General features: G+C 67.9%; 3 protein-coding genes across 3 annotated transcripts in view; 2 read left to right on the forward strand and 1 right to left on the reverse strand.

Annotated features, from left to right (window-relative positions):
* Positions 1-1,924, forward strand: part of EMIHUDRAFT_115231 (hypothetical protein) — a gene marked incomplete at both ends in the record, with an annotated part of 3,729 nt that extends 1,805 nt beyond the window's left edge. The window contains 2 exons of the mRNA XM_005778469.1: positions 382-1,629; positions 1,889-1,924. Of these exons, the coding sequence (XP_005778526.1) occupies positions 382-1,629; positions 1,889-1,924 (1,284 nt within the window). The remainder of the gene's footprint in view (positions 1-381; positions 1,630-1,888) is intronic.
* A 2,049-nt stretch (positions 1,925-3,973) lies between these two features.
* Positions 3,974-4,596, forward strand: EMIHUDRAFT_237119 (hypothetical protein; the record flags this gene model as incomplete). The annotated part of the gene is made up of 2 exons (XM_005778470.1): positions 3,974-4,459; positions 4,534-4,596. 2 exons carry the CDS (start codon positions 3,974-3,976, stop codon positions 4,594-4,596), a joined length of 549 nt encoding a protein of 182 aa, XP_005778527.1.
* Positions 4,597-4,741: 145 nt separating this feature from the next.
* EMIHUDRAFT_443485 (hypothetical protein) lies at positions 4,742-7,239 on the reverse strand. The gene is made up of 4 exons (XM_005778471.1): positions 6,282-7,239; positions 5,720-6,210; positions 5,515-5,551; positions 4,742-5,264 (listed from the first exon to the last, which is right to left on the reverse strand). Exons 1-4 carry the CDS (start codon positions 7,225-7,227, stop codon positions 4,984-4,986), a joined length of 1,755 nt encoding a protein of 584 aa, XP_005778528.1. The 5' UTR covers positions 7,228-7,239; the 3' UTR covers positions 4,742-4,983.
* Positions 7,240-10,668: the final 3,429 nt, after the last annotated feature.

Raw genomic sequence — 10,668 nt, forward strand, 5'->3', positions numbered from 1 at the left:
GGAGCCGGCGGAGGCGGAGGCGGGCGGCCTCCGGCTGCACCTCGGCAAGGGTGGCACCGGCTACAAGGGCGTCTCCAAGTTCAACAGCGGCGGCTTCGAGGCGTAATACTTTGCGGGCCGCAAGGTGCGGTTGGTCGAAGTAGGGGTCGATGCCGGCCTAAATGGGGCGGGGGGGGGGGGGGCGTGAGTGGGGGTCCTCCACCGCTGCCACCTCCGACGATAGCACGGTTGTCTAGCACGGTTGTCTGTGGTGATGCCTTTCCCTGAGGACGCACGCACCGCCTCGTGTGCAATGCCGCCGTGTGTTCCGCGAGTGCGCGTGCCCCGTCGTCCGTGCTAGGTCCGTGTGTACGACTGACTGACTGACTGGCTGGCTGACAGGTGCGGCTGGGCGTGTACGATACCGTGCTCGAGGCGGCGGAGGCGTACGCGCGGTACGTCAACGAGAACGGCGTCGAAGAGGAGGCGCCGCCGCCGCCGCCTCCGACGGAGGAGGAGGTGCTCGCGGCGGCGGCGGCGGAAGGGCTGCAGCTCCACCGCAAGGATGGGAACATGACGGGCTACAAGGGCGTCTCGCCCCTCGACGGCGCGTTCGAGGCATACTTCAACGTGCGCGGCCGCAAGATCCGCCTGGGCAGGTTTCCCACCGCCGCGGCGGCGGCGGTGGCCTACGCGCGGCACGTGGCCGACCCTCAGACGGCCGGCGAGCACGCGGCGACGGTGGTCGCCCGGTGTGAGCAGCGCCAGGAGCGGCGCGAGGCCTGTAAGATCGCTCACCGACACAGCCGCCGCGCTGTGCCGGAGTGCCCCGGCACGCCCCCGCCAGAGGAGGAGGCGGCGGAGGAGGCAGCGGCGTCCGGGGCGGCGCAGGGGCGTGCGGAGGCAGCGGCGGGGGCAGCAGCGGCAGCAGCGGCAGCGGCGTCGGCGGCGGCGGCGGCAGCGGCCTTCCGTCGCAGCTCTCGCGTGCCCAGTTGCATGCCGACTGGAGAGACGTACGTCGGCGGTGGCTTGGGCGGGAAGAGCGGCCACACGCGCGACACCGCCGCGCCACCCGCCAAGCCGACCGCCAAGGCACCACCCGCCAAGGCGCCCGCAAGACCGCCCGCCATGGCTCCCGCTATGCCACCCGCCGCCGCCGCACCCGCCGCACGCACCGCGCCAGCCGCAGCACGCGCCGCCGCACGCGCCGCGCCCGCCGCCGCCGGCACCGACCCGGCTCGCGGCGCGGCGCTGCGCTCCGTGGCGAATCCGAAGCGCAGCGGCGGGAAGTGGGCTCCGTGCCCCGGGCTGTGCGGTGGCCGCACCGCCGGGGGCGTGTGGTGCGACGCTTGCAAGGAGGAGGGCGACGCGGTGCTCTCCGCCGCCGGCCGGGGCAGCGGTGTCACCATGCCGAGCAGCGGTGTCCGCCCGCTCGTGGCGGCGGCGGCAGAGGCGGCGGCGGCAGAGGCGGCGGCGGCAGAGGCGGCGGTGGCAGAGGCGGCGGCGGCAGAGGCGGCGGCGGCGGCAGAGGAAACAGAGGCAGCAGAGGCGGCAGAGGCAGCAGCGGACAACGAAACCGGCGCCCGCCGCGAGGCCGGCGCCGAGGCCGCGCCGAAGCGCTCGATCGGGGCTGCCGGAGGGGCGGCGGAGGTGGCCGCAGGCACGAGGCGTTCCAAACGACCTGCAGAGGCGGCTGCGGCAGTGGACGCGGCGGCGGGAGCAGAGGCTGCGGCGGCGGCGAAGAATGCGAGGACGGACTCGGCAGCTGGGAGCTGGGAGGCATGGAATGGCCTCCTAGATGCCTCCGTCCCCGGTCCCTTTGCTGTGGGGAGCGGACGCCTTTTCGAGCCCGCCTCCTCCTCTCCTCCTCCTCTCTGCTCCTGCACACCTCCTGCCTGCCCGCTGGCAGGCGCAAGGCAAGGCCGTCCACGGAAGGTTCCGCTAACGTTCCGAGGCCTAACCTCCCCTGGACGGAGGAGCGCAAGGCGGCGGTGGGCGGCCCATTCTTCCGCTGCGACGGGCTCGGCGGCTCGTGCCCTGAGGTGCGGCCGAGGACGGAGGGCGGAAACTGGGCGAAGCACATGCTTTCCCCGCAGGAGCAGCGCATGCGCGGCACCAGCAAGCGGTTCTGCGGGCAGTGCCGGGTCCCCGCCGACGACTTAAACTAGGAGCTCGGCGCGAAGCACCCGACGGGAGAGGTGGCGCTGGCCGTCAGGGGGGTGAGATGGGGGGAGGCGCCTGTCCCAGGGATAGGGCCGGAGTGCGGAGAGACAGAGAGGGCACATCGACGGGGCTAGGGAGCCTCGTTCGCCCACAGGGCCTTTAGGGCATACATCAAGATCTCTACGGGACACCAGTAGATTTGTTGAGTGGAGATCGTAGATGCCGATCAGAGATCTTCCACACACAGCATCTCTCACAAAACTCAGAGATCTTTAACTGAACGTAGAGATCTTGAGCTGCCGCCGTCGGCACCTCGAGATCTCGGGCTGGAGACGGAGATGTTGACTTCGCGCCAAAGGCGCCTAGAGAATCGTGTGGGGTGTGGCCGACTGGAGATTGCAAAATGGCGCGAAAAGAGGGTGGAGATCCGCTTGAAGGCGTGAAAGGAAAAGAGCATCCCTTAGAAGGACGCCGATTCCCCCCCTGTGTGCTGACACGCCTCCCCCCCACACAGGTCGAGATTGGAGATTGGAGATCGGAGATGAAGATCGCTGATCGGAGAACGCGCCTCCTTGTTCTATGAGCGCGCCGCGATGGAGCTCACCTCGTTAGTCTCTGGACATGACCGAGTTCGCCGCGAACCTGTATCCTCTAAAGACCGAGGAGGAGGCTCGTGGCGCTCCTGAGCGGCATGCACCACTTCCCACCTGGCGTGCCTGAGCGTGCCCGTCGCGTCCATGAGCGGCTGCCCGCCGGGTCGGCAAATGCTCCTCTGACGTCGGCGTGCTGATTAACCGGCTCGACACGGAGGGAGGCCTTGGCGGGTTGTACAAGCATCTCGCGCACACCAAGGAGGGCCCTCTACATCTCGTTCCGAGCATCACCCACTGCGCCGTCTGCGCGCTCAATGGAGAGCAGGTTCCTCTCGCCGTCAAAAGCAGCCTCGGGAATGCGTTAGGACATGGACTTTACCCCGTGGCAAGATGGTGTGTCTGGGGCAAACCATATGACCGGAAATTACATCGCTCGTTTGCAGAAGGCGATAAACGACCTCGCGTGACGCGAGACCCGAGCCTGTGGCGAAGCAGGATTCTGGGATCCCGCTGGAGGCTCGACGTTGGGGCACTGCTGATGAGGTGGTGCTGCAGCGTCTGCGACTGCTCTGGAGCATGGAGTCTGCGACTGCTCTGGAGCATAGAACGCGACTTTGGCCTTGTTTGGGGGGGGGGCGGGGAAAGCGGGAAACACAGCGAAACACACGGCGGTGTTGATGCCATCGGCTGGAGCTAGAGGGCTGGAGAACGTTGGGCGTCTTTGTGTTCCCGGGCATTAACACTACTTCCGCCACCTCGGCGGTGGACACCTCGCGCGCGCGCCTTATCCGCGCGCGATATTTGTAGAGCCAAACTAAGGTAAGACGGAAACTTTTTCCACACACACGAGGTGGTGGGGCAAGGGGGGGCGACCCTCGCGTCTCCCCACATCTAACGACAGGAGGAGCCCCACGGCATTAAAAGTGCGCAAGGGCCAAGGCCCAGTGCGCGCGGCGTGGGGGTGTGAGCGGGGTGTGTGTGTGTGTGTGTCGAGGTGTGTGTGCGTGTGTGCGTGCGTGCGTGCGTGCGTGTGTGTGTGTGTGTGTGTGTGTGTGTGTGTGTGTGTGTGTGTGTGTGTGTGTGTGTGTGCGTGCGTGTGTGTGTGTGTGTGCGTGTGCGTGTGTGCGTGTGTGCGTGTGTGTGCGTGTGCGTGTGTGCGTGTGTGCGTGTGTGTGTGTGTGTGTGTGTGTGTGTGTGTGTGTGCGGCGCGAGAACTCACTTTGAACGAGACGCAACACATGCGGTCGGGCGAGGGCGGCGGCGACTGCAGCGACATCGACGCTGCGGCCAAGGACTTTGTGGCCAAGGCGCAGGTCATCCTCGAGGTGTTTGGAGAGGAGGTGGCGCTCACGGCCGCCCGCTTTGCCTCCTCGTGTGGGCGAGAGACTGTCACTGCGGAGGACATCGCCATAGCAGCAAAGTACGAGGCGCATGAGTTCCTGTCGCGGCCTGACCTCGAGGCGAAAGTTGCAGCCGCCGCGGCTAGACGAGTCGAGGACCAAGGGCTGGGCGAGGAGGAGGACGGCACGGAGGACGTGGAGTCCGGCGACGAGGATCCCGAGGCAGAGGCGGGTTCCGACGAGGACGCCGAGGAGGCGAGGACGCCATTCTCGGCAGCCTTCGTTCGCGGAGGCGCAGAGACGCGCAAGTTTCACGCGGATGCCCTTGCGCGCACACGCGGCTGGGAGTCCTGGTCGCCCGACGACCCGGCGCGGCCTCCGGCAGTGGCGCAACCAATGACGCCTCGCCTGCGGATCGAGTGGGCCTCCCTCCCTCGCAGGTGCGCTGCTTGATCAAGAGCTCGATCGACCATAGCGATGGGGCCTTGCGCCGCTCGCGCGAGGCGGAGCAGGCGTCGTGACGCGTGTGGGCAGCGTGGGGCGAGCGGCAGCCGCACAGACCACACACAGGGTCACACGTCACAGGCGGCCTCGCGCTCGTCTCGCTCTCTCGTAGACTCGGCTTTACGCAAAAGACGCGCTGCGCCACGCGAGTGCGCGCGATGTCAACGATATTACATTCAGAAAAAGAAAAGTTGTCGGTCGGCTCGCCGCGCACCAGACACCGCTGTGACACGTCTCCCCCCGAAAAAGCCACACACACGGGGCAGCCAGGAGCGCAGCCATGACCCGCAGTGCCCACAGCCATGACGCGTGCATCCGCCGCCAGCGCCACTACCGGCTCGGCCGAATTGTGGAGAGAGGGGGACCGCAGCCCCTCTCTCTACTGGTTGCCGCGCCCCGCCGCCTCAAAAGTCGCACGAGCCGGGGTAGCGCGGGAAGGGGATCACGTCGCGGATGTTTGGGATGCCGGTGACGTAGCAGACGAGCCGCTCGAAGCCGAGTCCGTAGCCCGAGTGGGGGACCGACCCGTACCGGCGGAGGTCGACGTACCACCAGTAGTCCTCCGGGTCGAGCCCCGACTCCTCCATCTTGCTCAGCAGCATCGGCAGCCGCTCCTCGCGCTGGCTGCCGCCGATGAGCTCGCCGACACCGGGCACGAGCAGGTCCATCGCCGCAACCGTCTTGCCTAGAGGAAGATTCAGGGAAGGTTCAGGGAAGGTACCGGGCACGAGCAGGTCCATCGCCGCAACCGTCTTGCCTACGCGCAAGCCAACATCAGGCCGGGAGCACGGTATCGCATTCCGAGCACCGCGTGAGTACGAGGGGCTACGAATACAGTGAATACAGCGGAATCCCGTAGAATACAGCGAGTACGCCTCCTCTCGAGCGCTAGTCGGAGTGCAAGAATACGTATTCCGCTTCTGGGCCCGTCTCGCCGTCGTCGTTGTCTCGCATGTAGAAGGCCTTGATGGCCTGCGACGGCGGTGGCGGCGAGGCATCACGGGCGGCGGGGGCGAGAGCGAGGGCGGCGGCTTGAGCGGCGGCGGCGAGGGCGACGGCGGCGGCGAGGGCGGCGGCGCGAGGTAAGGCGCGGCGCGGGCGGCGGCGAGAGCAAAGGCGAGGAAGGGGGCGGCGAGGGGCCTTGGGGTAGTTGTAGACGAAGACGGCGCTGCCGAAGGCGACCTCGGCGAGCCACCTCTCGTGCTCGGTGGCGAGGTCCGTCCCAAACTCGACGCACGGGTACTCCCACTTGGACGGGTCCTTTGCGATCTCTGCGCGCAGCAGCTCGACCGCCTCCGTGTACGAGACGCGCGCGAACGGCGTCTCAACGAGCGCCTGCAGCCGGGCCTTGAGGCCCTTGTCGTAGAACTGCGCAAACATCGCAAAGTCGTCGGCGCACGAGCGGAGCGCGTACTGCACCACGTGCTTGACGTACGCCTCGGCGTTGTCCATGTTTGCGGCGAGGTCGGTGAAGGCCATCTCGGGCTCGATCATCCAAAACTCGGCGAGGTGGCGCGCCGTGTTGGAGTCCTCGGCGCGGAACGTGGGCCCGAACGTGTACACGTCCCCCAGCGCGCTCGCGTACGTCTCCGCGCACAGCTGCCCCGACACGGTCAGGTAGGCGGCGCGGCCTGTTCACAGCCGAAGGTGTGAAGAGACGCTGTTCACAGCTGCCCCGACACGGTCAGGTAGGCGGCGCGACCGAAGAAGTCGTCGGCGAACGGGTCGCCCACCTGCTTCTCCGTGGCCGCCTGCAGCTTCGCCTTGCGCGCGAGCAGCTCCTGCACGGCCCCGTCCACCGCCTCCTTGTCCACCACCGCCGCCTCCTTGAGCGCGCGCACCGCCTCGCCAGCAGACTTTACCGCACGGTCGAGCGCCGCGACGTCGTCTCCGCAGCCGGCGGCGGCGGCCGCAGGCTGCGCCGCCTCGCCCGCAGCCGGCAGCGTGGTGACGCGGAACATCTCGCCGGCGCCTTCGCAGTCGGACGCCGTCAGCAGCGGCGTGTGGACATGCACAAACCCGCGCGAGCGGAAGAACTCGTGCGTGGCAAAGGAGAGGGCGGAGCGGACGCGCATCGCCGCGCCGATGGTGTTGGTCCGCGGCCGCAGGTGGGCGATCGAGCGCAGGAACTCGAGCGAGTGCCGCTTCTTCTGCAGCGGGTACGAGTCCGCGGGGCAGCTGCCGACCAGCTCGACCAACGACGCCCGGAGCTCGATGCTCTGCTCCTTGGCGGGAGAGGCGACCACCTCGCCGCGCACCGCCACCGCCGCGCCGGTCGACAGCGCGTCCACCACGTCGTACGAATCGAGCCCGTCCTCCGCCACCACCTGCACACCCTTGAGCGACGAGCCGTCGTTGACCTCGACGAACGAAAACGACTTCTGCGTCCGCACGGTGCGCACCCAGCCCTTGACCACCACCGTCTCGCCCAGCCGCGCCTCGCCACCCTCGAGCAGGCTCGCCACGCGCACCCTGCTCTCGGCCACCAGGCTCGGCGGCGCAGCCGCGGCAGTGGCGGCCGCAGCCGAGGAGGACGCCGCAGCTGCGCTCGCGACCGGCGCGTGCGCGAAGCGGGAGGCGAGTACGCGCGCGCTGCGGCCGCCGATGAGCGTGCGCGTGGCGGCGGCGCGGCAGGCGGTCAGAAGCATGAGGAGCGGGAGCATGTACAGAGGAGAAAGCGTGTGTGGAGGCAGCAGTCCGGCAGCGCGAAGCGGGCGGCGAAGGGGAATTCTTGCGGTACAAGCCTCTCTCACAGCACACTGGCACGACAAGGGCGCAGACTGGCTGGCGCGGACTGGCACACACACAGGCTCACCACCGGAGCCGCCTAAGCGACTCCGTTAAGAACGGCAATGCACTCCGCACCATGCACAATGCCGCTCTCCCCGCACGCTAGCTCGTTCACCGTCTGCCACGCCACGGCGGTGTGGAGGACGACAGACAAGCGCTGCATCTGCAGCCCGTGCCAGTTCTTGGTGGTCCATGTGACCTCGTCCAGGTGCTGAGCGTGCGAAAGTTTGTTGCTCAGCTGGTTCGCCGCCTCCCTCAGGGTGCTGCGAACCTCCTTTCCAAAGCCTCCGAAAGCCTCAAAATCAAACAAACGTAGATCGCAATCCTGCTGCCGCGCAAAGGGGTAATCGCCAGGCTGCTCCTTGAGCTTTCCCTTGGGGGCATCCTCCTCCTGGGCGGCCGCGGCGGCAGGGGCGGCAGCGCAGGGGGCGAGCGCACAGGCGAGGGCGAGGGCGAAGGCGGGGACGGGGCCGGCGGGAGGCGCGAGAGGAGGGCAGGAGGGTGGCCATCACCCGACCACACACCCACTGGCGCAGGGGGCGGCCTCACCTCTGGCCCGAGGGCCCGCGCCGCAGGCGGCGGGGCGCCCGCCTCCGCCGCCACCGTCCCGTCCGCCGCATCCTCGGTGGAGGCAGGAGCCCGCGCCTCGTGCTCGGGGAGGGCAGAGGCATCCGGCGAGAGGAAGGCGCGGAGGTCGTAGGCCGAGCAATTAGCGATGTAGAAGAGGACGTGCCCGTGGCAAAGTCGGCGCTTCGAGGGGTCCGAGCAAGAGGAGCAACAGCAGGCGAGAAAGAAACCCGCGAGCTCCCGCCGGACGCGCTCGACAAAAGCAGGGCTGGCCCGAAGGCGCGCAGCAAACTCGCGGACGCACTCCCTGCGCCCAAACGAGTCGCGCGGATCGCGAAGGGGGAAAGGGTTGCCCCAGGGAGACGAAGCGCACTGCGCGCCCAGGTCAAACCCGGACCTGAGTCGCGGGTGGACGCAGCCCTGGCAGCCGCCGCATCGCATGACGCTCCGCCACTCGCCGCCGCCTCGCGGCCCCGCCCGCCGCAGCTCGCTCTGGTTCCCCACCCGCCGAAGGGCCTCCCGGAGGACAACCACGTCGGCGTCGTCCAGACTGACGCCAAGCACATCGCAGAGCTCCTCCTCGAGAGTGAGAAGGGGCTGGCGAGGAAGCGGGTGGCCAGCGCGGCGGCAGACGTCGCCTCGCAGCAGGCGCCTCGCAGCAGGTCGCCTCGCAGCAGGTCGCCTCGCAGCTGCTCGCCTCGCAGCTGCTCGCCTCGCAGCTGCTCGCCTCGCAGCTGCTCGCCTCGCAGCTGCTAGGCGGCTCGCCTCGCTGCTGCTCGCCTCGCAGCTGCTCGCCTCGCAGCTGCTCGCCTCGCAGCTGCTAGGCGGCTCGCCTTGCTGCTGCTCGCCTCGCTGCTGCTCGCCTCGCTGCTGCTCGCCTCGCTGCTGCTCGCCTCGCTGCTGCTCGCCTCGCTGCTGCTCGCCTCGCTGCTGCTCGCCTCGCTGCTGCTCGCCTCGCTGCTGCTCGCCTCGCTGCTGCTCGCCTCGCTGCTGCTCGCCTCGCTGCTGCTCGCCTCGCTGCTGCTCGCCTCGCTGCTGCTCGCCTCGCTGCTGCTCGCCTCGCTGCTGCTCGCCTCGCTGCTGCTCGCCTCGCTGCTGCTCGCCTCGCTGCTGCTCGCCTCGCTGCTGCTCGCCTCGCTGCTGCTCGCCTCGCTGCTGCTCGCCTCGCTGCTGCTCGCCTCGCTGCTGCTCGCCTCGCGGCTGCTCGCCTCGCGGCTGCTCGCCTCGCGGCTGCTCGCCTCGCGGCGCGCCCGGCGGTCGAGCTGAGGCAGCAGCGCCAGGAGGGGCCTCCAGGTGCTCGCCGCCCCATCGCGGCGGCCGGCCGGCCGAGCTCTGCTGAAGCGTGCACGGGATGCCTTTTGCATCCAGGCGTCGTCCTGCGGAGCGCGGCCCACCGGCCGGTGGCGCGCATGCCGAGCCAGAGTCCTCGCGACCGGTGCCAGCGGCAGCGGTCGCGCGCGGCTGTAGCCGCGTAGGAGCCCTGGGTCGGCCACCGTGGCCACTGCCCAAGGCAGCGGCCACCATGGCAGCGCGCTACGGCGTCTGCCAAAAAAGAACTCCCAAAAATTCTTTTTCATTTTTCTCTGCAGCTCGGAGTCGAAGAAGGCCTATAGGATTCCTTTTTTCGCGGTCTGTATAACTCCTCTCTTTCTTGGAGCCTTCGCCAGGTCGTGTGAAGAGCACCGATGCCGCAGTGAGTGAGTGGTCCCGGGCCCTGCGGGGAACTAAGACGGCGCAAGTTAGTCAGCGAGGAGCGAGGGCTAGTGCTGGTGCGCCGAGGCGGGCCGCTCGTTCGTAGTGCCCTTCGCCGGCGGACGGAGGCGCCTCTATATACTATATTTTGGCCTCGAGTTTTTCGAGCTCTCCTCGCGCAAGGACGACGCCCACTCCGATCATTTCCCGTCAAGTCATGTCGTTAGGTCCTCTCTCGTTTCGGACACCGGTAAAGAAAGAAAGAAAGAAAACACACAACCCAAGGGAGGGATGGGAGAACGGCACGCCGCCACCACACAGGGATTTTAAGGAGAGGAGTGTGGTGCGCTAGCCGTCGCCCACCCTGGGGAGTCTGCCTCTTCGTATCTCTTTTCGCAGTCTCTCGCCGCTTCTCGCTGCAACCTTCATGCCACCTCGCGGCCGTCCCACTCTCGTCGGACACCGGTAAGAAATAAGAAAGAAATAAAACAGACACGCCAAACGAGGGATGGGACGAGGACAGGGTCCCCACCTGCACGAGCAGGATTTTGGAAGGACGATCAGGGGGACAGGTGGGGCTCTCCTGCTCCTGACAAGGGACACGACAGGCTCGCAGCGCGGTGCGCGGTGGACTCCCACATCCACTGGCGGTCTCATCTCAGTCTAGCGACCTGCCTCCAGCTTGTCGCTGGTAGTCTCTCCTACCACAGGCACACTGACACAGGGGTGGCAGGGGCGGCGGCACGAGTCTCCCACATACCATGCGGGCCTCACTAGAGGTGCGGCCTGTGCGTGTCCTCGCCCTTGAGGGGGGAGGGGAAGGGGCTGTGTGTCTGTGCATGTGTGTGTGTGTGTCTGTGCATGTGTGTGTGTGTGTGTGTGTGTGTGTGTGTGTGTGTGTGCGTGTGCGTGTGCGAGCCGCCCTGAACGCCACGAGCGCGCCGCGAGCGCCGTAGCGCCGGCGAGCGCCGTCGGCAGCGCGCGACCGCCACCCAAAAGTGGAGGTACATTAGGAGCCGCAGCCGGCCTGCTCTATCAGC

This window comes from Emiliania huxleyi (genome assembly GCF_000372725.1).
Source record: "Emiliania huxleyi CCMP1516 unplaced genomic scaffold EMIHUscaffold_245, whole genome shotgun sequence".
Classification (NCBI taxonomy): domain Eukaryota; phylum Haptophyta; order Isochrysidales; family Noelaerhabdaceae; genus Emiliania; species Emiliania huxleyi.